The following is a 27,698-nucleotide window of genomic DNA, read 5'->3' as shown; positions in this document are numbered from 1 at the left end:
GCTCACTGACAGAACCCACACTGTGAAAGTAGCAGACTCCAAATCTGACTTCAGACTAGTGACAAATGGAGTACCACAGGGTTCAGTCCTAGGTCCTCTCCTGTTTGGTATCTACTTTTCTGAAGTACAGGTTAACAGAGAAGGTCTTTGGCTAATGAAGTTCACAGATGACTGCAAACCAGGAGCCATAATCAAAACTCATATGTGGACATCCTACAAAAGGGCCTCATGGAGACAGATGCCTGTGGTGTCAAAGCCATGGCCTCAAGTTCAGTGCCAAAAAGTGCATTGTCATCCCCTTTGTAAAAACTCTGTACCCATGAGCTACCACATAGATGGTAGTCTACTTACACCGAAAGTGTGATGAGACCCTGGGACCCAGGTGGATAGTAGTCTCATCTTTGATAATCACATTGCCACAGTAGTCAGGAAATCCTTCTACGTAAAACAAGTAATCTCCGTGGTATCCCCGAAGTCTCAAAAAGTACAGTTTTGTACCTACCATAAATGTAGATGTCCGATAGACATGCAACTGCAGTCATAACATGTGGGTTGTCCTGCCTCAGGCAGCCCTCGGTCGGCCGGATTCCAAAGTCTGGGTCCGACGTCGGCTGATGTCGCATTTCTCTCCGACGTCAGAGCGGCTGGAGTACATAAGCATCAGCCGACGCCATTTTCTTCAGTGTTTCTTGCCCCAGATGCCAGGTGCCCTCCAAGGAAGGCTGTAATCAAATTGGAAGACAAAACAGGATTCCAAACAAATAAATGAGCAATAAAACAAATACACCATAACAGATATCACCAGCTAAGAGTAACAGGGATAGGAGTGGACCCTAGGCATAGAGGGGTATGGAGGGAGGGAAAATCCGACTGCAGTTGCATGTCTATCGGACATTTACATTTATGGTAGGTACAAAACTGTACTATGTCCTTCAAGAATGCAACTGCAGTCATAACATGTGGGTAGAATGCTTAGCTGGGGGAGGAGGTATGCTCTAGGAAAGAGATGGTGTGGCAATCAAACCCTGCAGGACTGCCGAAGCAAAGCCTGCTCTGGATCTGGTGTATAGAGGGAGATTGTAGTGTTTGGAGAATGTATGCACGGAGCTCCATGTAGCAGCTTCTAGAATGTCCTTGGTAGGCACCCCTCTTAAGAATGCTGTAGAGGTGGCTGTAGCTCTGGTGGAATGTGGTCTGACATTAGCTGGAACAGTCTTTCCATGAAAGGAATAACAGAATCTGATGCAATGTCCAATCCATTTAGAAATAGTCTGTTTTGAAATTGATTTTCCTTGGACTGCCGGGGCGTAAGCTACAAAAAGTTGTTCAGACTTCCTACTGGCCTTTGTTCTGTCCAGGTAGTATCGAAGTTGTCTGTGTATGTCCAAGGTATGCAACAGTCTTTCCCCCTTATTCTCAGGATTGGGGAAGAAAGCAGGCAGATGAATGGCTTGATTTAAAGAAACCCTAGAAACCACCTTTGGCATAAAAGTAGGGTTGGTCCTTAATGAAACCCTGTCTCTATGAAAAATGATAAAGGGTGGTATTGCCATTAGGGCCTAAAGCTCCGAAACCCTTCTTGCTGAGGTAATTGCCAACAGGAAAGCTGTCTTCCATGAGAGAAATTGCAAGTCAACTGAAGCTGCTGGCTCAAATGGAGGTAGAGTCAGTTTTTCTAAGACAAAATTGAGGTCCCAGGCTGGCACTGGAGCCTTTCTTGGCGGCTTAATGTTCTTGATTCCCCTGAGGAATTGCCTTAGTAAGGGGTGAGAAAAACAGGAGGATCAGTGTTGTATCTAGCTGAAATAGCAGATGCATGTATCTTTATGGAAGAATATGAGAGGCCGTTTTTTTAACATATCTGCCAAATATTCCAAGATGAGTGGGATGTTCAACAATGATGCATCATGTCCCTTGCTGGTATTCCAATTGCTGAATCTTTTCCACTTTGCTAAGTAAACCTTTCTGGTGGATGGTCTTTGAGCCTCTGTTAGTATCCGCTGAACTTCCTTGGAGAGAGATAAGCTGAAGTTATTTATGGGATCTCCCAGGCTGTTAGCTGCAGTGTCAGAAGATTTGGATGCAGTGTTTCGAAATTGTGTTGAGTCAAAAGTAGAGGCCACTGGGGGAGGGCCCACCTCCTGGAGTGGCATATGCTCCGTAGTAGTGGGTACCAGTGTTGTCTTGGCCAGTCCGGAGCTATTATGATTCCCTTGGGCTTCTCTGCTTTGATCTTTAGTAATACTGAGGTCATCAGTGGCAGACGTGGGAATGCATAGATTGCTAGGGAGTTCCAGTTGAATGAGAGGGCATCTATTTTCCAAGCTTTTGGATGGTATGTCCTTGTGCAAAATTTTGGTAGAAGATGGTTGAGGTGAGAGGCAAATAGGTCCACTTCTGGCTTGCCCCATGTCGAAGTGAGTTGTCTGAAGGCCTTCAGATGTAACCTCCACTCGTGTGGATCTGTGAAATTCCTGCTTAGGCTGTCCGCCAACACATTGTCTTTTCCTGGAACAAACTGGGATTGTAACTGGATGTTCAGATTCAGTGATTTCTCCCAAAGCTGCATTGTCAGTCTGCAAAGGGGGTAAGAGTGGGTGCCCCCCTGCTTGTTTATGTACCACATCACAGTGGTGTTGTCTGTCCGTATCATTAAATGGCCTTGCTGGAGTTGGTGTTGAAAAGCCTCGATGGCATGCATTACTGCCAGCATTTCCTTTTGGTTTATATGCAGATGTGTTTCCTTTGGAGACCATTGTCCTTGTATACACCTGCCTTCCATGTGCGCCCCCCATCCAAGGTCTGAGGCGTCTGTAGTCATGGTCTGTGTTATCTGTGTTTTTTTGAATGACATACCTGTGTTTGCCTGGCTCACCGAGGCCCACCATAGGAATTCCTTTTGTAGGCATGGAATGAGTGGTATGATTGTCTCCAAGTTGTTGCTGTGTTGAGACCAAATGCTTTTTAGGTACCATTGAAGCTTTCTCATGTGTAGTCTTGCTAATGGAACCAGGAGAATGCAGGATGCCATGTAACCCAGGGCCTGTAGGAATCTCCTTGCAGTCATCTGGGTGAGTTTTGCTAAACCTTTGAAGTAATGAGTTAACTTCTCTTGCTTGTCTTCTGTCAGGTAAGCCATCTGAGAGGCTGTGTCTAGTTTGGCTCCTAAGAAGATTATTTGCTGGGATGGCTGCAGTCTTGACTTTTGGAAGTTGACTGTGTATCCCAGAGCTTGAAGTAATCGTATGACATAATCCAGGTTTTTTGTCAACATCAATTTGTCATCCGCTTGTATGAGGCAGTCGTCCAGGTATGGGTAAATTTGTATACCCTGGAGCCTGCAATGAGCAATTACTGAAGCCAAGTATTTTGTAAATACTCTGGGCGCAGTAGATAAGCCAAATGGCAATGCTGAGAATTGATAATGCTCTGGCCCTGCAAGAAATCTGAGGTATCTTCTGCAGCTGTGTCTGATAGGGACATGCAGGTATGCCTCCTTGAGGTCCAGAGTAATCAGCCATGACCCCTTGCCCAGCATGGGAAGGAGTTGCTGTAGAGTCAGCATTTTGAACTTTGGTACTATGAGAAAGGTGTTTAATGCGGACAAGTCCAGTATTGGTCTCCATTGAGATTCTTTTCTTGGAACAAGGAACAGTCTTGAGTAAAACCCTGGTCTTGTTCTTGTTGTGGAACTCTTTCTATTGCTTTCATTCGAGTCAGCAGAGTGATTTGCTTGATAGCCTCTGCCCTCTGATTTTGTAGTAGGTTTGGCATGCCTTGTTTTCTTGGTAAGGTATGAAAATGAAACCTGTACCCTCGGTTTATAATGTCCAAAATCCATTTGTCCTTTGTCAGTCTGTGCCAGTTTTCTGCAAACAGAGATAATTTCCTGCCCAAGGGAGCTTCTAGTTGTTCCCTGGTAGGCGGTAGTAGAGGAAAGTCATTGAGATTGTGGTTGTGGGGCAGGTGAAACCCCTGCCACTTCTTTGGTTTCCTGGCTGCCATTGTCGCCCCTGTAAGGGCCTCTGTATTGGCCTCTTCCTCGCCACGCCTGTTCTTACCCCTTTGAAACTTTTCTGGATTAGGAAAGGACCAGTTTTTAGAAGGCCAATTCCTACTGAATCTGGGGGGTTGAACCTGGAGGAAATCTTTCACAGTCTGAACTGATTTTGCTTTTTCTTCGATGGTCTTTAACACATCCTTAGCATTTGCACCAAAAAGCTTGTTCTTTTCCAAAGGTGCATCCAGAAGTTTTGCTTTTACATGATCTGGTAGAGGTTGATCTTTTAACCAAGCATGTCTATGAATGACTGCCCCTGTCATAGCTGCCCTACATGAAGCTTCCAGTGCATCATATCCACACTGCAGGAAGTGATTGCTTACTTGCTGAGTGTTATGTACAGCTTCCTGCAAAGTCTTCCTGTCTAAAGGATCAGGAGTGGCTAATGTTTTTTGTAAATCTTCTAACAGATAATCCTGATATTGTACCATATGAAAAAGGCAATTTAAAGTTCTCATAGATAAGGTAGTGGATGTGTAAACCTTTTTGCCCCATCTCTCTAATGACCTAGCTTCCCTGTTGGAGGGCAAAGGATTTTTTGAGGTGGAGGCTGAAACTCCTTTAGGCCCCTGTGAAATAGTTTCCAAATCAGCAGTATGGGCCCTGAATAAATGGGAATGAGTTTCTGGGACCCTGTAATACCTGTCTGGCTTGGCTGGAGCAGGAGGAAGAGAATCAGGGGTAGCACTAGAGTCAGAATACAAATCATCCAGAACATCAAGTACAGGAGGAATAGCGAAGGGCCTGTGCTGAGGCTTCTTAAGGAAAGTCCTAAGGCGTTTCCTAGAATCAGAATATTCCTGACCTTGCCACTTGACATGTTCCCTCATGGTGTGCAGAACTTCCCCAAAAGAAATATCCTCAGGAGGGGAGGCCGAGGGGATGGAATCTTCTGCATCCGAGTCCTCATAGGTCTGGAAGAGCTCTTCCTGGCTATCAGAGTGGACAGAGCCCTCAGAATCATCTGAAGGAGTAGGGTCAGAGGGTTCAACCCGGGGCCTTTTATCAGGAGGAGGCTGGGATCCTCTCTCAGGATGGGCCTGTGAACCTCTAATCATGGAAATCAAATCAGCAGCCATGGACATAATTTGTGTCTCTGGAGTCGGCTGAGGTAAGGATTTAGAAGTAATATGCTTTGTTTTGCTGGCTGCCTTAGCCCTAGTGTAGGCCTTAATAGACATGGCCATAGGGGGCCTGGCAGCTCCACGTGCAGGAGTGACCTTGTCTACAGCAATGGTCTCGGGCATTTCCTCGGTTTCGGTATCCGGAGGAAAAACTATAACTGGCGTCGGAGTAATGTCTGGAATCGGAGTCGTCGGTAATGCGGTGTCTTCGGTTCGGAGCGGTGGAGAGACCGTCTCAGAGGGAACCGGAGCACTCGCGCTAGGTTTTGGCGTGGAGTCAGTGGTAGACGCGGGCCGGGGATGTCGGTCCCGGTCTTTTCGCTTTTTGGGAGTTTGCGATGTCGGAAGATCCGACGGCATGGTGTAAGCAAAATTATCGCTGAAATAATCTTCAGCGAACTCCGCCCGGCGCCTGAGAGTGCGCTTGTTGAAGCGAGCACAGGCTACACAGGCCGAGACTTTGTGGTCTGGGCCCAGGCAAGGGAGGCAGTAAGAGTCGAAATCCTTATGAGGTATTTGTTTACCACAAGAAAGACAATTGTTAACTTTTTCAGTAATTTCTGACATCGGCTAAGGCAAGAAAAGGTCCCCAACGGGGTGCTTAGCTTTTTTGATGACTTCGGTATCGTAGAATACAGGAGCTGACCGACCGGCACTTGCGAACTGCTTCTGCTTCGGGCACCGCGCGGCAAGAAAGACTGAAGAAAATGGCGTCGGCTGATGCTTATGTACTCCAGCCGCTCTGACGTCGGAGAGAAATGCGACATCAGCCGACGTCGGACCCAGACTTTGGAATCCGGCCGACCGAGGGCTGCCTGAGGCAGGACAACTCACATGTTATGACTGCAGTTGCATTCTTGAAGGACATCAACCCACTCAAGTGTAGTGGGTCTAAAAACAAAACAGTGTAAGAAACTTCTCTGTGTGGAAGATTTTCAATCCATATATTTCTAGTTAATCACTGTATATTAATCAGATCAGACAGTAGTAGAAGTAGCGAATGTAAACTCGTCAAGTCAAAAAGTAATAATAGAAAATATATAATTCTACAGCATTACTAAGTATTCGAAAGTAATCCAAGCAAGGCAGGCAGTCTGTTTCCAGTCGTTCGACTGGAAACAGACTGCCTGCCTTGCTTGGATTACTTTTGAATACTTAGTAATGCTGTAGAATTATTTATTTTCTATTATTACTTTTTGACTTGACGAGTTTACATTCGCTACTTCTACTACTATTGTCTGATCTGATTAATATACAGTGATTAACTAGGAATATATGGACTGAAAATCTTCCACACAGAGAAGTTTCTTACACTGTTTTGACATCCTTCTACGTGGCACACCTCATCACAAAAGGTTTCTCATCCAGGAAAAAAGATGTAATTGTTCCCCTCTACTCATCACTCATTAGATCCATTATAGGATACAACGCCCCTTTTAGTATGTACCTCACAAGACATCTACAACAACTGGAAAGGCCACAGAAATACTTCACAAAGAGGATTACTGGCCTCAAACAGATGCCCTACACAGACCATTTAAAAAAACTCCAGCTTTACTCCATCGCATATCGCCTACTCAGAGGCGATCTCTGCCTAACATACAAAGCTATGTCAAACCCAGATCTGTTTGACATGCTCCACTTAAAGAAATCCCAATCCCTCCAAGCTACATGATCTAGGGACCTAAACCTTGTCACTATAGTAAACAGAACATGCTGGAGGGATAGATTCCTGCCCCAGAATCTTCCCATACTCTGGAACAAACTACCTATCTATATCAAACAAAGCTCCTTATTAGCACTCCAAGAAAATTCTTGATGATTGAATGGGAAATAGGAAATTCACCCCGGGGATCACCTCTGTGGCTCTGCTTTTTTTTTTTTTTTGGGTGGCGAAAGCCATGGTACCTTTTTGGCTAGGCTTATATAGGCCCTAGGGCCAATAGCCTAGTACCAACCTATGAACAATGAAGGGGCACACCAGGACTGGCATGGTTACAGAAAGTCGTAGAAGATATCACAAAGCAGGCAAATACTAACTGGGAGCAAACTTGCCTTAAATTTATACTACATAGCAAGCATAATTCATTTATTTATTCTTACTACTTTTGAATCCCCACCCCCAATTTAAAGTAACGTAATGGAGACACATGCAAGTTATTTATAATTTTGTAATCTTCATAATGCAGTAATTAAACAGTGAGAGTATAATTAGCTTGTGTATAATGCCTCCCAAAGTAGAATAAGCAAATCGGGACTTTTTCCTTTCCACTCATTAAAACAAGATGCTACAATCTGCATTACAACCTGCATTCTAAAGATAAGGTGTGAGCTTAAAAAATTCAACATTTGTGAATGAACCACTAATCTGTCATCATCATACATTAGAAAATGGGTCTAAAAAATAAAGCATATATACAGATATATATATATATATATATATATATATATATATATATATATATATATATATATATATGGGTGCACTTGTTTTATCTGAGTGTGGCTTAGGTTAATACCGTTTTATTGATAGACTTGCTGAAAGGTGTGCAAGAATGACAATCCCTAGGGTTGGGGAATATGCTACTTGCCTGGGGATTGTATGATTTTGGAGTTAGTATATATTAGCAGGTGGTGTGGGGTTCAGGGAGACCCTCCCGTAAAAAACAAAACTGGTTTCTTTACATGTATCAAAGTTGTGCCTTGGGGCATGCCGTTAGGGTAGTCTTGTTTTTAATTTTTGGCCTTTTGCAGATGATTGTTTTCATGTTGATCTACTGAAGTATAGACTAACTTTGGTAGATCCATATATATGTATATGTGTAGCTATATATATTTACAGATATGTATATATATATATATATATATATATATATATATATATATATATATATTTATATGTGTCTGTGTGTGTGTGTGTGTGTGTATAGTTGCTACAGACTCAGCTGAATGCACGTTTAATTTAAAGAATTTATTGCATTCTGTTTTTATTGAAATCCCTGCTTATCAATTGCAGATTTCAAATGTCAGATTGCTGAATATGTTCTTGTTTGTGTTCCCTGTTTATATGCAGGCAAATGAGGTTTTGTTCTAATGCCAAAGCTTTTGGATGTACCAAAAGTTTTGGCATTAGAGGTGCGAGTGTGTGTGTGTGTGTGTGTGTGTGTGCGAGTGTGCGAGTGTGCGAGTGTGCGAGTGTGTGCACACCTGCTCGTGTGTGATGTGTGTGTGCGCAAGTTTGGGTTAGGGTTAAAATAAGGGCCAGGGAAGGATAAAGTTTTAACATTTTGTGTGTGTGTGTGTGTGTGTGTGTGTGTGTGTGTTGATGTATGTGCAATATGGATATATAAATGTCTTCTGAACACCATTACTTTTTTAGAATATGGAAAATATCAACAGTATTGTTTTATACTCACAATAAAGCATTATCAGAGTAGTGCTACTGTGAAATAATACATTTTAGATGCATAAAGCCCAAGACAAAACCAGTTACTATGTCGTGTTACTCATAACAGCATGCACTGTCCTGCATAACTGCCGAATGTCCCTGCCCCACAACCATACATGGCTGCAAATTATCTACAACCAATAAATCAAGCAAATATTATAGCCATAATGCCATTATTACATAGCCCTACACCCATAATGTCATCATTACATAGTTCTATACCCATAATACCATCATTACATAGTTATACCCATAATGCTATCATTACATAGTTCTATACCCATAATGCCATCATTACATAGTTCTATACCCATAATGCCATCATTACATAGTTCTATACCCATAATGCCATCATTACATAGTTCTATACCCATAATGCCATCATTACATAGTTATACCCATAATGCCATCATTACATAGTTATACCCATAATGTCATCATTACATAGTTCTGTACCCATAATACCATCATTACATAGTTATACCCATAATGCCATCATTCCATAGTTCTATACCCATAATGTCATCATTACATATTTCTCTACCTATAATGCCATCATTACATAGCTATACCCATAATGCCATCATTACATAGCTATACTCATACTGCCATTCATTAATAGTTCTATACCCATAATGCCATCATTACATAGCTATACCCATAATGCCATCATTCCATAATTCTATACCCATAACACCATCATTACATAGTTATACCCATAATGCCATCATTCCATAGTTCTATACCCATAACACCATCATTACATAGTTATACCCATAATGCCATCATTACATAGTTCTATACCCATAACGCCATCATTACATAGTTCTATACCAATAATGCCATTACATAGTTATACCCATAATGCCATCATTACATACTTCTATACTCATAATGCCATCATTACATAGTTCTATACCCATAATAACATCATTACATAATTCTATACCCATAATACCATCACTACATAGTTATACCCATAATGCCATCATTCCATAGTTCTATACCCATAACACCATCATTACATAGTTATACACATAATGCCATCATTACATAGTTCTATACCCATAACACCATCATTACATAGTTATACACATAATGCCATCATTCCATAGTTCTATACCCATAACACCATCATTACATAGTTATACACATAATGCCATCATTACATAGTTCTATACCCATAACGCCATCATTACATAGTTCTATACCAATAATGCCATTACATAGTTATACCCATAATGCCATCATTACATAGTTCTATACTCATAATGCCATCATTACATAGTTCTATACCCATAACGCATTCATTACATAGTTCTATACCAATAATGCCATTACATAGTTATACCCATAATGCCATCATTACATAGTTCTATACTCATAATACCATCATTACATAGTTCTATACCCATAATACCATCATTACATAGTTCTATACCCATAATACCATCATTACATAGTTCTATACCCATAATACCATCATTACATAGTTATACCCATAATGCCATCATTCCATAGTTCTATACCCATAACACCATCATTACATAGTTATACACATAATGCCATCATTACATAGTTCTATACCCATAACGCCATCATTACATAGTTCTATACCAATAATGCCATTACATAGTTATACCCATAATGCCATCATTACATAGTTCTATACTCATAATGCCATCATTACATAGTTCTATACCTATAATGTCATCACTACATAGTTCTATACCCATAATGTCATCACTAAATAGTTCTATACCCATAATGCCATCATTACATAGTTATACCCATAATGCCATAATTACATAGTTCTATACCCATAATGCCATCATTACATAGTTCTACACCCATGTCATCGTTACATAGTTCTATACCCATAATGCCATCATTACAGCTATACTCATACTGCCATTCATTAATAATTCTATACCCATAATGCTATCATTATCCATAATGCCACCATTACATAGTTCTATACCCATAATGCCATCATTACATAGTTTTACACCCATAATGTCATCATTACATAGTTCTATACCCATAACGCCATCATTACATAGTTATACCCATAATGCCATCATTACGTAACTATACTCATACTGCCATTCATTAATTCTATACCCATAATGCTATCATTATCCATAATGCCATAATTACATAGTTCTATACCCATAATGCCATCATTACATAGTTCTATACCCATAATGCCATCACTACATAGTTCTATACCCATAATGTCATCACTACATAGTTCTATACCCATAATGCCATCATTACATAGTTCTGTACCCATAATGCCATAATTACATAGTTCTGTACCCATAATGCCATCAGTACATAGTTCTACACCCATAATGCCATCATTACGTAGTTCTATACCCATAATGCTATCATTACATAGTTCTATACCCATAATACCATCAATTACATAGTTCTATACCCATAATGCCATCATTACACAGTTCTACTCCTATTTTTCAAAAACTGGTTCCATGGAACAAACTGAAGGTGAGGTTTTAAGTATGCTGTAAAACAAGTGATTGGTAACAAGTAAAGAAAAGTATTCACAAAGATGTACTTTAAGTTGATGTTACTCACGGGCACATATGGATGGAGAGTTGATTGGCAGGTTCGGTAACTTATAATAGCCTGGTACACACAATTCACAATTCACACCAGTGGTGTGGTGCTGAAACACAAAACCACAACAAAATTAGTTTGAACAGATAATTTCTCCTAGCAAGCAATGTTTGCAAGGAAGTAATCTCATGCAGGATATCCATCCATTGTAGATCATCCCTCATATGTACTAGAATTGTTCAGAATTACCTGACATTCAATGCAGACACCTCCTCCTTCATAACGCCCATGGCGATTCATACTGGCTTTCCGCAGGTCAACCTCAGGGTCATAGTAACAGTCATACGCATGCCCATTGCAGTTGCAGGCTGTCAAAAGAAAAAAATTTACCATTTTTTAAAAAATCATAACAAATATAACATCTGATCAAATAAGAACTATTCATATATAAATATATATATATATATATATATATATATATATATATATATATATATATATATATACACACACACACACACACACACACACACACACACACACACACACACGTATATATTACTACTTTATATAACAAATACACTAATATGCTCTGGTACACTGTGCTTTATATAACAAATACACTGTGCTTTCTGCATTCTGCAGGGTGGGCAGAGTCTCTACATCCCTTCATCTGGAATGTTGTCCACTCTACCTAACTAACTACTCTAATACCGACAAAATTCATTGACAGTGATGAAATATGAAGGCAACTCTCAATACTTTTGCTTGACCTATTATCATCGACTGGCAAACAGTTAAGCTTTGACGAATCTTTGCTTTTCATTACGCAGTGTAACTGGACATCAGTTAGTAGCATTTATCCCGTTTCCCAACAGAGTCATATGTTTAATTTCAGGTGCTCAAGTGTCCGTGATTGTATTTTGAGCTTTTAACTCTAAAAATGAGGTTAGAGTGGCAGTCTGGTAAATGTACTGGGTGACAAAGATGACAGAGCAATAAAGATACCAACTGCAGCTCAGATTGAGTAACTTTAAAGATATACAGCACACACAAGTACATACTGGAATTTGACCAGATGTGGAGCACATTGCCCACACTGTACCATTATCCCCTCACAGAAGTGTGAATTCGGTGATGCGTCTTGGTGATCAAATGACAACAAAATGCAAGATGGCTGACAACATGAAGGGCAGAAAAGTAATGTAAGCTCCCATCTTAACCACCACCAAAGGGACGATAAGCAAATATTCCCATTGTAGAGACATGTTTGGATAAGTCTGTGTTTTCCATGACACAGCTGAAAATGCTAGTTCACACATTTAAGTGATCTTCATTTATACAATCAAAATGAAGATCTAACTTAAGTTAAAAGCAGCACTTGTGAACAGAGCTATCCAGGCCTTCTGCATAGCAGATGGCATTAGGGCACTATGGGTATTGTCATTCTCCACTGCTTTGCTTCATTTGTTAAAGCGGTTAAGCCCACTAGGGGTAACAGCATAATTTTGGGGGCACACCAAGAGCACTGTCTTATTAACTGACTTGGTCACACCGACACCACTGGACTCGAACTCAGCACTACGTGATGAAATTTATTAGTAGCTAGTAGCCTTGATCCCATGTGCTAATCTGAAATGCACAACCCCATGCAGGCTCATCTTAGAAGCCAGATTCTCCTTGTTATCTGAACTGGGAGATCTTGAACATTCTTCATCACCTTCACAAGTACTGGCATTTAATAAGATGCTCTAGATAAAATTCTACTCAGAATTGCAAAAACAAAGACATTTTTCCTATAATAACCAATACAGTTTTCAATTCCATACCGGAAAGATGAAACATATATGATGAGGTCTAGAAACTGGTAGTGGATGGTGGAAATAACCACATGACCAATATTAGCACAGTTGGGAAACAACTAACCACTTTATTAGGACCTTATATACTCAAGCCGCCTTCCTCGTGACTAGAACATGAAAGTGAAGGTGTTTGTAGACCACCTGAGTGTATGTTGAAAGAGAATAAAGAGGGGGGAGGGAAAGAGGAAGTTTGACGTTTCTTTTGTAAGCTCAGCTAGCCTTGACTGAGATCACCTTAGTCACTGGCATGTTCATAGGATCATAGATGATAGGAAGTTACTAGGCAAATTTCCCTAGGGCCCTTACAAGCCTAGCCAAGTTCTACCCTTATTTCTACGATCAGCACCTATTGCCCCCTATCCAAGAGGGACACCGGTGGAACCCCTGGAGTGAATTTATGATTAGCCATCCAATCGTCCATATTGCATTCTTCAGAAGGATGAATTAGGGGAGATGAATATTTTTCCTGGAGTGGCTTCTGACCACATGCTTATCAGTCTACCCCAAAGATACAGAGAAATATGAGCAGACACCATGCCATGTAGGTGATAATGGTTGGGATAGGTGATAAGTACAAAGAGTTACCAAACAGTCAGCCATATTCATAAAATATTAAGGTGCAAGGCACGACATGGGCAAACTTGGAGTAAAGAGTCCAGGTTTTAGGGAAAAGCTAGGTTAGCATACCCTAATGGACAATGTCAAATTCCACCAGACATGAAAACATGACTTACTGTCAATGCTAAGTGGGCTACACACTGTAATGGAAGACTAACCATGACCCAAAGTGAACTGAAGTGTCTCACACCTTGCTCCACTCAAGTATTTATGCACTTCCAAATATCATCTTATGTTACACAAAACAGCTTTTCAAAGAACACTGGATACATTTTGCCATTTCCTCTGGCCGATACTGGTACTCACCACCGACTTTTTTTATTAATTTCACAAACTCTGTCCTTACTATGGAAAGAACCACATTACTCTTTGGAGTAAGTATACTGAAGATACGGAACAACCTTCATCCCCATCTGCTGGTGACATATAGTTCTCCTAATCACCACTTCCTTTGATCATGATCCTACCAACCTACATCCATGGCACTATGGACAGTTCTTATTGTATTGTACCTATCAGAAAAAGCACTTTCTAGACTTGTTCCTCCTGTCTGGAACTTCTTAACTACAGACATCAGAATCCCCCACAACCTCCAAACATTCAGACAAGTCCCGCTTACCTCTTCACAGATGCAGCACAATGCATTTCTTTTAAATACGATATTTAAAACCTCATAGCTCGTAGATGTATACATTTACAGCTACACTCTTCTTCTTCTTCTGAGCTATGTCACTTCTCTGTGACAACTTTATTTCATGACCACTTTTACTTACTTTGTCTGCATCCACTGTAAATTATTTGTCGAACACTTGCTGACACAATCATGTATCTAAAATCTGACTTCAAAAATGTTACCATTTATTCATTTTCATTTTTCTAAATGTACAACCAATGTTTTATTGTCTCTGGCCTAGATTATGGCCGAAAAGTGTCTTCAGTCAGCCACATACTTGGTTAATACACAAATAAATAAAAATAAAATAAATTTGACCCAAAGTGGTTGCATATTAGCAAAGTCCCCACTCTGTTGTGACCTAACCATCATCAGATCCACAGTCATAGAACTAACTTAAAATCCAGCCAGAATACCCACATGAGCCCACTGGTCATGGCAAACCCTTTTGTGATGTTATCTGGTATCTCTGATGCACATAGGCAACATATTGTGCAAGTAAGACCAAAGGAACTGTAGTCATGTCTGGACAGAAGTCACCAAATGTGGGAACTACAGGGCCCATGGTTATATATGAGACTACAAAATAGGCCCTTTAGTGCACTGGAGATATGAAGAGATTCTGATCAGTTTAACTGTTTTTTTTTCTTGTGTTGTGGGAAACTAAGAAGAGCTCAGTCTAAGGTTGATGGGTGGGTGGATGGGTGGATGAGTGGATGGATGGATGGATGCATGGGTGGGTGGATGGATGGATGAAGGATGGTTTCTCCTTGGATTTTTATATACATTTTGAGTAAATGGGTGTTATATGACCTTCTGATACAACTATATGGTGTTGGAAGAGAAAACCTTGGTAAACGTTTCAAGCACTGACTCCATGCTACATGCCCAGCTGTGCCACACAAATGCTGTTGGCAATCCTATCAAGCCAGTAGGTTCCCACATGTACACTTCTTAGATTTGGCATACACACTTTTGTGTAAAATATTAACTGTTACACTTTTTGAACTGTGCATTCACAAGCTGGCTTACAGTGTGCCTGCAGTGGGACAAAAATGGAGACAAAGTGGATAGTGACCTCCATTTATGATTCTTAGATGAAGGCTCATGATCAGTGCCAATCAGATGGTCCATACGGAGATAAATTTGATAAGTTTATTGAACTAGTGCAAATAACCATCCCCACATGCATTAGATTTCTTATTCATAGTGAATATCTGAAGCAAGAAACTCCTCAAACTAAGATCATTCACAACTACGCAGCTGTTTACTATAACAAACAAAGCTGGACAAGGAAGACATCTGCACTTTCTAGGTGATCCCACCTATATCCCATGTATTAAACTGAATTTTGTTCAGTCAGAGTGGCAAACTAATGTAGCAGTCACAGAACTTGGCACACAAGTTCTTAGCTGGGGTGCCGTCTAAGCACAGCCTTCATGTACATCTTGTGTTCAGGTGGTTTTGCTTGGTGCTCTAGTTTCCCAGTGATATGTTATAGGTAAAATGGTAGTCTTTCAAATTTCCCATGGATGTGCATCCTGCAATATGCTGGCACCCTCCTTATGATCATTTTCATAGCCTTAAACCTAGTGAAGTCTGGGATACACCCTGGATCTCCTGTGATACTAAAATAGATTAAGTGGCTATCTGGAGAATGAATAAATAAAATAAATATTCAGTCAGGAAATGCAGAAGTGGGGGGGGGGGCATTCTACTATCAGCCTACATTTGCCTTCTATTTAACCATCTTTTCAGTGTCCCTAACACTGGCATCTCCAACCCACAGTACAGTACAGTTTGGTGGCAGTATTTGTGCTACTGAAACTGCCTAACACAACCCAGGAGATACACATTCTCAAGCTAAACTTACTTTAAAGCCTGACATTGCTCACAGCTGGACTTTAGTACACGCTGGCTACTTCTGAACAAACTGTTTATTACTACTTAAAGTCTGACATTGCTCACAGCTGGACTTTAGTACACGCTGGCTTCTTCTGAACAAACTGTTTATTACTCCACATTCATTTTCACTTTTACATTTACTATTCTAACACTCTACAGCTAGGGACTGCTATTCAACTGAAGTCACAGAAAAAAGGAAAAAAAAAGAACCAATTATAGAGACATACTATCACATTACTGCTTATCAAACTCCATAGAAATTCAGCCCGAAAATCATCTCAGCTTTTCAGCTCTACAGGTTAAAAGGGCTTCCAGGCAGGAAACACCACCTACAATGTCTGCGTCACTAGCAAATACATCTCTTAGGCAAAACCAACATTGAGACAACAATGGTATAGGAAAAATATATATATATCTGTTGCACTCCCAGCATCCCCAGTGGAACAAAATTAGTAGGATATGTTAAATGGTCAGATGGCAGGATATGTGCTTGTGTGTGTTTAGTAGAGAATTCATTGCTGGTTATCGCACAAAGGGTATATGGTTCTGTTACTTAAAGTAGCAAAACATGATGCAAACGTTTTAAAACTATAGTGGTTACATTTTTGACATATATGTTCCATTTGCCTTTATCATTTTTTCCAATTATCAATTATGTTTTGAACATACTGAAAAAACTTAACATATTTAAGGTAACACACTGACTTGACAGTAAAAAAGCAAACAATCTTGACGTCAGAAAAAGATACTACTGTGCAGAGCTGAAGCTGAAACATGATATAAAAACTAATACGCCATGATGAAAATGTATACTTTACAAGAATTTATTGCATGCCATAAGGGTATATTATGACATGAAAAGTACAGTTGATTACACTTACCATAAATGTAGATGTTAGGGTGCATTCGCTGTTGCAGTCATCACACTTGGGTTATCTGCCTGCAGGTAGCCATCAGCCGGCCTGAATACCAGAGTCTTCAGATTTCTGTGTCGGATGCTGTTGCTTCTTCCATGACGTCAGGTCATCAGGGGTATAAAACATGCAGCCGACACCATTACATCAGTTTTTCTTGCCCCAGATGTCAGGAGCCCCCAAAATAGGAAGCCATTAAATGGTATGGAACACCCTCAGAAAAAAGCAAATACCAAATAAGATATTCCAAACAAAAAGGATAGGTAGAAGCAAAGAGAAGACGGGGGCTGGAAGGAGGGTAACCAGGACTGCAACAGTGAAATACACTCGAACATCTACATTTATGGTAAATGTACACAACTGTACTATGTTCTTCGTGTTTCACTGTTGCAGTCATCACATTTGGGTTGATTCCCAAAGCTGAGGAAGAGTGGAGGTAGTCAAGAAGCATTAGGGCTGGCAATCAGGCCCTGTAAGACTGCTGTGACAAATCCAGCTCTGGATTTTGAAAAGAGAGGCAAGTGGCAATGCTTGGTGAAAGTGTGTACAGAGCTCCAGGTTGCAGCTTCCAGGATGTCCCTGGTAGGGACTCCCCTGAGAAATGCTGTAGAGGTTGATGTAGCCATAGTGGAATGTGTTCTGATCCCCTGTGAGGTAGTTTCCCATGGTGTTTATAGCAGAAATGGATGCAGTGTGCTATCCATCTAGAAATGGTTTGCTTGAAATGGCCTTGCTCTCTGCCCCTGCAGCAAAGCTAACTAGCAGCTGATCAGATTTTCTGAGAGGCTTAGTCCTGTCCAGATAGAACCTAAGCTGCCTGTGCACGTCCGGGGAGTGCAGGCTCCTTTCCCCTTTATTCTGAGGATTAGGGAAAAAAGTTGGCAAATGAATGGACTGGTTTAAAGCCACACTAGACACCACCTTGGGCATAAAAGATGGGTTAGTCCTGAGGGAAACCCTGCCTGCATGGAAGATAATGAAGGGTTCCACAGCCATAAGAGCCTGCAATTCAGACACTCTTCTTGCCGAAGTGATGGCTAGAAGTAAAGCTGTTTTCCATGACAGGAATTTTAAACTAACTAACTAACTAACTAACTAACTAACTAACTAACTAACTAACTAACTAACTAACTAACTAACTGGTTCAAAAGTTGGAAGCATGAGCTTTTCCAATACAAAGTTAAGGTACCAGGCTGGAGTGGGAGCTCTCCTGGGGGGTCTTAAATTTTTGGCTCCTCTCAGGAACTGTTTTACCAGAGGATGAGAGAAGAGGGGTAGCTCAGTATTATAATGAGCTGAGATGGCATGAATCTTAATTGAAGAGAAGGATAGGTCTTTGTGGAGCATTTCTGTTAAGTAATCTAGTATATGAGGTAAGCTGGGCACAGTTGTGTCCATTCCCTGAGACTGGCTCCAGGAAAAGTATCTTTTCCACTTTTCCAAATAGGAGTTTCTAGTACTAGGCCTCCTTGCCTCAAGAATGACATCTGGCACCTGCTTACTGAGGGTTGCTGATGATGAGTTCAGGGGATTAGCCAGGCTGCAAGGTTCAGGGTCTGTAGCTGAGGGTGCAGGATCTGACCCGCCTGCTGGGACAGCAGGGAAGGAGTCCGAGGCAGGTGCAAAAGAGGGTACCAGTGCTGGCATGGCCACTCTGGTGCAGTCAGGATTGTCCTTGGCTTGTCCTGTTTTATCTTTAGTAGAACCTTCGAGAGGAGGGGCAGAGGGGGAAAGGCATTGATTGTGAGGCTTTTCCAGGTAAAGGACAGGGCATCCACTTTCCAAGCTTGGCTGTGGGGAGTTCTGGTGCAATATTTGCTCAATTGATAGTTCTGAGGGGAAGCAAAAAGGTCCACCTCTGGTGCCCCCCACTCCTCTTCCTCAAATGCTCAAATATTTTGGGTTCCAGTTTCCAGTCATGTGGCTCCATGAGCTTTTTATTTAAGTTGCCTGCCAGTGAATTTAGTTTGCCTGGCAGGAATTGAGCTTGCAGATGCACTTGGCTGCTCTAGGCTGTGTTCCACAGAGCCATGGCTATTCTGCAGAGTGGGTAGGAATGGGTTCCCCCCTGCTTGTTTATGTACCACATAACTGTGGTGTTGTCTGTCTTTACCAATAGTTGTCCTGGAAGAATAAGGCCTTTGAAGGCTGTCAGAGCATTCTGTATAGCTAACATTTCTTTTTGATTGATATGCAGGTGCATTTGCTTTGGGCTCCATTTGCCCTGAATGCACTGCCCTGCCATGTGAGCCCCCCATGCATAGTCTGATGTGTCTCTTGTTAGGGTTTGGACAGCAGGGGGTAGAGTGAAAGGGAGTCTTTTGTTGTGGTAGCAGGCTTCTGTCCACCAAAGGAACTCTGTCCTTAGGCAAGGAATGATAGGAATTATTGTTTCCAGGTCCTGAGAATGTTGACACCAGAGACTTTTTAGGTAGCACTGAAGTTTCGTAAAATAAGAGAAACGAACAAAGCCAGCAAACAAATAAATCCCAGGCAACTCGGCAGTAGATAAAAAGCTTATTCAAGCCTCCAAGTACGGTCCTGATTTGCTAAAAAGCAGACAACTGGATTAAGCAAGTACCAACACTTTTTCAAGCCTCCAAATGCAATCCTGGTTTATTAAAAAGCAGACGAGTGGATAAAACAAATACCAACACAAGCGCTTTCGCCTGGATATTCCAGGCTTTATCAAGTGAGAAAACCACTTGATAAAGCCTGGAATATCCAGGCAAAAGCGCTTGTGTTGGTATTTGTTTTATCCAGTCGTCTGCTTTTTAATAAACCAGGATTGCATTTGGAGGCTTGAAAAAGTGTTGGTACTTGCTTAATCCAGTTGTCTGCTTTTTAGCAAATCAGGACCGTACTTGGAGGCTTGAATAAGCTTTTTATCTTCTGCCGAGTTGCCTGGGATTTATTTGTTTGCTAGCACTGAAGTTTCCTCATATGCAGTCTTGCATATGGAATTAGTAGAATGCAAGAGGCCATGAATCCTAGGGCTTGCAGTATTTTTCTTGCAGATATCTTGGTTTTGGTGGGCAGTAGATTGAAGTAGTTTGTCAAATAAATTTGTTTTTCTGGAGTGAGGAATGCCATCTGGGAAGTTGTATTCAAGCTTGCTCCCAGGAATACAATCTGTTGGCTGGGTACCAGATGCAATTTCTTTTCGTTGATGGTGTACCCCAGTGAAGTTAGAAGTCTCTTTACAAATGCCAGGTGCTGTAGTAGCAATTCCTGACTGTCCACCTCAATCAGGTAGTCGTCCAAGTATGGGTAAATTTGAATTCTTCTATGCCCTTCAATATGCAATGGCTGGAGCTAGGCACTTTGTGAATACCCTGGGCGCAGTAGATAAGCCAAAGGGAAGTGCAGAGAACTGATAGTGCATACAGCCTACTCTGAAACGTAGGTATTTCCTGCAAGATTCCCTTATGGGGATGTACAGATAAGTTTCTTTTAAGTCTAGGGTTGCTAGCCAGGAGTCCTTGGCTAAAAACTGCATAAAGAGCAGATCTGGATCTGAAAAGATACAGGTTTGGTATATGAACACTTGCCTTGATTCCTTTTAACATACCCAGGTGTTCTTTTAAACATAGTTTCAGCTTTAATAAAAGCATTTTTTAGGATATTCCTTTCATCATACATATTCTTTATTTCTTACAAATTTAACTGAATTTTGTTTCGTTAACTTTGCCCCAAGAAGGCTGGCCCTGTACCTTTAATTTATCTAAAGTAAAGTTTACTAATCCTGCAATGATGGCATAAAGTCTTGATTATGTCCCAAGCCACAAGACTTGTAATAGTGGCTCAGGTGCTATAAAGTGCATTCAGAAAGACAGGCGTGTACTCTGGGAGGGAGGGAAAGTAGTCCCCACCTGGTTGGTGCTGCTACTCTAATGACAGAGCCTTGGTTGGACAGCAGACTTCTGTCAGGATATGGGGAACTGGTGCAGGTCACAAATGGAGTGACCACCCAAGCCAGTGACAGTAATCCTTGCTTGCACCTGTGCAGGAACATGCACGCATGAACAAAGGATCGTAGGTGGTTTTGCAGTGACACAAGTGCTTTATCACCACTAATGGAGGTGTTAGGCCATAAATAAAAAAGCTCTCATTGCCAGGATGCAGGTGAGAGCACACAAGGAACCTCATGGTTGCCTGAATGAAACCACCACCCACATGGAAGCCACATTGTCTGATTGAGAAGACACTTGATAGTCAGCAGGCTTTGAGGGAAAATAATACAAAAGAAAAGTAAACTTCACTTTTGCTCCTTCTATATAACTTTCATACCAGCATCTGCTACATTCTGCTACAATGGAATTCAATACAAGATCAGCTGAACTGCACTTTGAATTTAACTTCATTCACAATGACTACAGTACCAAAATTAAAATGTCAGCCACAAAATTCACAAGCTTGCCATCAAACTTTCTATGTACAATGCACCTGTTAACATTTTACAATTTGAGCTGTAATCACTACATAAGGGAAATAGTTGCTAGGGACAGTGGACTTTCCTCACTAGCAAACGAAAAATACTTCAGCAACCAATACTAACCTTCCATTCATTTTTTAATGCAAGCAGACCCCTAACCGGGAAAAGCCGAAAGACTCAACAACAACAACAACTATTGAAATGATTATTCTTCTTAATTTCAGAGATCCTTGCAATGTGCCCAATTTTACTAAGATGTGGATTTTTTTCTTGTTTAAACTTGCATTAAGAAGCTGAGAGTTGTTATTTAAGGCACTTAGGAAAGGGTTTAGCTTTGCTGCAAGCCACACTCTTTGGACCAAACCATTTTGCCCTGATGCATGTTATTGCTAGCATTCTAACTTGCAAATATAGAAAGTACAGTTTTGTACCTACCATAAATGTAGATGTTCGAGTGTTCATACTGCTGCAGTCATCACACTTGGGTTATCCTGCCGTCAGGCGGTCCCGCAGTCAGCTAGAGTTCCAAAGTCTTGGTCCGGCATCGGTTGCTGTCGCTTCTTCCCTGACGTCAGTGCACCAGGGATATATAAGAGGCATCCAACGCCATTTTCTTCAGTTTTTCTTGCCCCAGATGTCAGGTGCCCCCAAGTAGATAGGCAATACATATTGCTAATAAAACATGTAAAAGGAATACCTTCAGTTACAAGCAAATACACCACAAAGATTGTACAGGATAGAAAAGGTATAGAAAAGTTCAGCTAGGTCAGAGGGGATGGAGGGAGGGTAACCTGGACTGTAGGAGGGAGGGTAATCTGGACTGTAGCAGTGTGAACACTTGAACATCTACATTTATGGTAGGTACAAAACTGCACTATGTTCATCGTGTTACACTGCTGCAGTCATCACACTTGGGTTGAATCCCAAAGCTAAGGATAGGTGGTGGAACTAAACATGGTTTGGAGAGGCTAGTAGGCCCTGCAGAACTGCAGTGGCAAAGCCAGCTCTGGTTTTAGAGTATAGAGGTAAGTGATAGTGCTTGGTGAAGGTGTGCACTGAACTCTAAGTTGCAGCCTTCAAAATATCCTTGGTTGGTACCCCTCTGAGGAAGGATGTTGATGTTGCTGTAGCCCTGGTGGAATGGGGCCTGATGTTACCAGGCACAGGCTTCCCATGGTGTGTGTAGCAGAAATGGATACAATGTCCTATCCATTTTGAAATGGTCTGTTTTGAGATAGCCTTTCCTTGTGATCCTGCAGCATAGAATACAAAGAGCTGGTCAGATTTTCTGAAAGCCTTAGTTTTATCCAAGTAGTAATGTAATTGCCTGTGAATGTCCAAAGAGTGTAGGAGCCTTTCCCCTTTGTTCTGGGGGTTTGGATAAAAGGTGGGCAAATGAATGGTTTGGTTTAGGGCCACACTGGATACCACCTTTGGCATAAAGGAAGGGTTAGTTCGTAAAGAGACTCTGTCTTGATGAAAAATGATGAAAGGCTCCACTGCCATTAGGGCCTGTAGCTCTGAGACTCTTCGTGCCGAGTTATTGTTAGCAGCAGGGCAGTTTTCCATGACAGGAACTGTAAATCAACTGTAAAAGCTGGTTCAAAGGGCGGTAGTGTAAGCTTTTCCAAAACAAAGTTGAGATCCCAAGTTGGTGTTGGTGCTCTCCAGGGCGGTCTTATGTTCTTAGCCCCTCTGAGGAACTGTCTTAGTAATAGATGTGAAAATATAGGAGGATCCGTGTTGTTTTGAGCTGAAATAGCTGAGGCTTGGATCTTAATAGATCAAAAGGAAAGTCCTTTGTGCAACATCTCAGTTAAATATTGAAGAATCTGGGGAATATTTTGGACAAGGGGATTTTGGCCTTTAGCCTGGTTCCAGGTGCAGAATCTTTTCCATTTGTTTGAACAGGCTTTCCTGGTGCTGGGCCTCCTGGAATCCAGAATGACGTCCATCACAGCTTTAGAGAGAAGTGTTGACTGGTTGTTTAGGTAATTTGCCATGCAGCCAGATTTAAAGTCTTGAGCTGGCTGTGTAGAATCTGATTGTTTTGCTGAGTGAGCAGGTGAGGAATTGGAGGTAAAATCCATAGTGGGCCTTGAGCCATGTTCCTTAGTATTGGATACCAGTGTTGGCATGGCCAGTCTGGAGCAATGAGTATCATTTGTGGCCTCTGTAATATGGCTTTCAGCAGCACCTTTGCCAGAAGAGGCAGTGGAGGAAAGGCATACACTGTCAATGTTTTCCAACCGAATGAGAGGGCGTTCACTTTCCAAGCTAGTGTGTGGTGTGTCCTTGGGCAGAATTTCCGTAGTTGGTAGTTTTGGGGGGAAGCAAACAGATCTATGTCTGAGCTCCCCCATTTTTGAGTTATCATTGCGAATACTTGTGGATCTAGTTTCCAGTCGTGAGGATCTATGATGTTTCTGCTTAGATCTTCTGCCAATGTGTTTTTCTTTCCTGGTAGGAATTGTGCTTGTTGTTGAACTTGGTAGCTCAGTGCTGTGTTCCACAAGGTCATTGCTTGTCTGCATAGGGGGTAGGAGTGTGTGCCCCCTTGCTTGTTTATGTACCAAATCACTGTGGTGTTGTCCATCTTTATTAGGAGTTGTCCTGGATGTAGGAGGTCCTTGAAAGCTGTTAGGGCATTTTGAACAGCTAGCATATCTTTTTGATTGATATGTAGATGCCTTTGGTCTGCAGACCATTTGCCCTGAATACACTGTCCTGCCATGTGCGCTTCCCAGGCATAATCCGATGCATCTGTTGTTATAGTTTGCCTGGCTGTGGGTAAGGTAAGAGGCTGACCCTTGTTGAGGTGACATGCCTGAGCCCACCATAGAAACTCCTGTTGAAGGCAGGGAATGAGTGGAATTATTGTTTCCAAGCTGTGGCTGTGTTGAGTCCATACGCTTTTCAGACACCATTGTAATTTCCTCATATGCAGTTTTGCAAATGGTATTAGTAGTATGCAAGATGCCATGAATCCCAAGGCCTGCAGAATTTTTCTTGCAGGGAGTTGGGTCTTTGTTGCCATCATTTTGAAGTATTGAGTCAGTTGTCCTTGCTTGTCTGGTGTGAGATAAGCCATCTGGGCCGTTGTATTTAAGCTGGCACACAGGAATATTATGTCTTGTGAGGGCACTAGTTTTGACTTCCTTTCGTTTACTGTGTACCCTAGGCAACTTAGTAGGTTTTTGACAAACGCCAGATGCTTTAAAAGAATGTCCTTGCTTTCTACTTGAATAAGGCAGTCGTCCAGGTATGGATTATATTTGAATCCCTCTTTGTCTGCAGTATGCAATTACTGGTGCCAGGCATTTTGTGAAGACCCTGGGTGCAGTAGATAAGCCAAAGGGCAGTGCAGAGAATTGGTAATGGGTTGAACCTGCTATAAATTGGAGGTATCTTCTGCAATTTTGTCTGATAGGGACATGCAGATATGCCTCCTTGAGGTCCAATGTTACTAGCCAAGCCTTCTTGCCCAGCATGGGAAGAAGTTGCTGTAGTGTTAGCATCTTGAATTTGGGTACTTCCAGATATGTGTTTAGAATTGAGAGGTCCAGAATGGGTCTCCAGCCTTTGTCCTTTCGAGGAACTAGAAAGAGTCTTGAGTAAAATCCTTGTCCTTGCTCCTGTGTAGGAACCTATTGAATGGCTCATGTCCATGAGAGCTGAAATTTGCTTTTGAGCCTCTGCCCATTGATTTGGTGGCAGGTTTGGCATTCCTTTTATCCTATTTAGGACCCATTTGGTCTTTTGTGATGATGTGCCAGTTGTCTGCAAAAAGTGCTAGTTTTCCTCCCAAGGGAGCTGCCAAGAGGGTTTTGCTTGGTAGTCTGAGGGGTAAAGTCATTGTGTTTGTCTTCTGGTAGTTTGAGATCTGTCTTCTCCTCCTTTTTGGGTTGTGGCACCCCATTGTCGAGGCTGGTAAGAGCCTTGTGACTGACCTCTGCCCCTTGGGCATCTGTATCTGCCCCTCTGTGGTCTGGCAGAAGGTGGAAAGGACCAGTTTTTGGTTGGCCAATTTCTGCTGAAACGAGGGGGTTGAACCTGTAAAAAATCCTTGACCGTCTGCATAGATTTTGCCTTATCCTCCATTTTCTTTAAAACCTCTTCTGCTTTTACACCAAATAAAACATCCTGCTGTAAAGGTGCATCCAATAACTTTGTTTTAACATGATCAGATAAAGTTTGTTCTTTTAACCAAGCATGCCTACGTATGACAGACCCTGTCACTGCTGCTCTACAAGAAGCTTCCAGTGAATCAAATCCACATTGCAAAGTATATTTTCCCACTTGTTCAGCTGCATGCAACAAATCTTGCACTTCCTTGTAATCAGGCTGTTCTGTATGTGTGAGCATTTTTTGTTTTAATTGAGACATCAAATGTTGTTGATATTTCAGCATGTGAAACTGGCAATTTAAGGCCCTCATAGCTAGAGTAGCTGAGGTATATACTTTCTTTCCCCATCTGTCTAGTGCTCTAGAATCCCTTTCAGAGGGCACAGGATTTTTAGCAATAGAGGCTTTAACCCCTTTGGGACCCTGGGAAATGGTTTCTGGGTCGGCAACAGGGCTTTTATATAGGAATTTGTGTGAGTCAGGGACTCTGTAGTATCTGTCTGGTTTGGCTGGTGCAGGAGGTATTGAATCTGGGTTAAGGCTAGATTCTGAATAAACATCATCCACAATGTCTAACACGGGTGGAATAGCAAGTGGTCTGTGCTGGGGTAGTAAAAGGAACTCTCTGAGCCTTTTCTTAAAATCAGAGTAATCCTGGCCTTCCCAGTGGAAATGTTCCCTCATGGTATGTAAGGTTTCCCCCAAAAGAGTAGTCTTCTGGGGGAGATGCTGAAGGGATAGACTCTTCAGCATCAGAGTCTTCTTAAGGGGGAAAGGAATATTCCTGTTCCTCAGAAGAGACTGAGGAAATTGAAACCTGGTCAGAGGAGACGTAGTCCTCCTCCTGTCTTGGCCTTTTATCAGGAGGGGGATGGGAACCCCTGATTAGGGTAATTAAATCTTCAGCCATCTTAAGCATCTGTTTCTTAGGCATGGGGCCTTGTACTGGAGACTGCTGAACAGTCTTTTTTGTTTTTAAAGGGGTTTTTAGCTTTGCATAGGATTTAACAGCGAGTGTAGTTGGTCTGAAGACACCTTCTGTAACTGAAGGCATTTCAACTGCACCGAAATCTCCTTCAGGCATGGAGTCGGAAGGGCCTAAAGGTAAAGGTTGTGGAGGCCTAGCAATCTCTGCTTGGGAATCGGATGCTGCCTGGGGTTCTAAATCAGTGGTCATCAGGGGCTGCGTAGGTGCCTCACTGAAAACCGGAGAACCGGCGACTGGCCTAGCAGAGGCCTCGGAGTCTGGTTTGGGTCTCGGCTGCCTGTCCTTATCTTTGCGGTTTTTATGCATTCCAGTCGTCGGTTACTCCGACGGCATGGTATAATTAAATTTCCTACCAAAATAATGTCAGGCGAAATCAAACAGATGTTTAATAGTTCATTTATTAAACCTAGCACAAAACCGACAACCTGTGATGTTGTGGTCTGGGCCTAGGCAAGGAATACAATAAGAATGAAAGTCCTTATGGGGTATTTGCTTCCCATAAGAAATGCAATTGTTAACTTTTTCTGACATCGGACTGAGGCAAGAAAAGGTTCCCCAACAGGGTACTTAGCTTTATTGAAGACTTTGGTCTGAAATTTGATTTGAAAATCTCAGGAGTCGGCTGACCGGCACTTGCGAACTGCTTCTGCTTCGGGCACCGCGCGGCAAGAAAGACTGAAAAAAATGGCGTCAGATGCCTCTTGTATACCCCTGGCGCACTGACGTCAGGGAAGAAGTGACAGCAACCGACGCCGGACCAAGACTTTGGAACTCTGGCAGACTGCGGGACCGCCTGATGGCAGGATAACCCAAGTGTGATGACTGCAGCAGTGTAACACGATGAACATCACCTTTTAAGGCATTTTAAAGTTACTCCTCATGAGACCCTTCTTCAAATGCTTCCTGTCTCTCAACCTTTGTTCTATGTCTCAATAACAACACAACTCACTGAATCTGTAAGAT

At 41.8% G+C, this 27,698-nt stretch overlaps 1 protein-coding gene across 1 annotated transcript in view; it reads right to left on the bottom strand.

The window, feature by feature from the left end:
• The window catches only part of LAMA5 (laminin subunit alpha 5), a 1,615,491-nt gene that overhangs the window by 997,582 nt on the left and 590,211 nt on the right, over nt 1-27,698 (bottom strand). Inside the window, exons 8-9 of the mRNA XM_044090412.1 lie at nt 11,465-11,583; nt 11,234-11,324 (exon numbers count right to left, since the gene is read on the bottom strand). Of these exons, the coding sequence (XP_043946347.1) occupies nt 11,234-11,324; nt 11,465-11,583 (210 nt within the window). The remainder of the gene's footprint in view (nt 1-11,233; nt 11,325-11,464; nt 11,584-27,698) is intronic.

Source organism: Protopterus annectens, chromosome 12.part0 (assembly GCF_019279795.1).
Source record: "Protopterus annectens isolate FY-2018-M chromosome 12.part0, PAN1.0, whole genome shotgun sequence".
NCBI lineage: Eukaryota > Metazoa > Chordata > Ceratodontiformes > Protopteridae > Protopterus > Protopterus annectens.
Note: the sequence above shows the minus strand (reverse complement) of the source record. Positions and strands in the feature narration are given on the sequence as shown.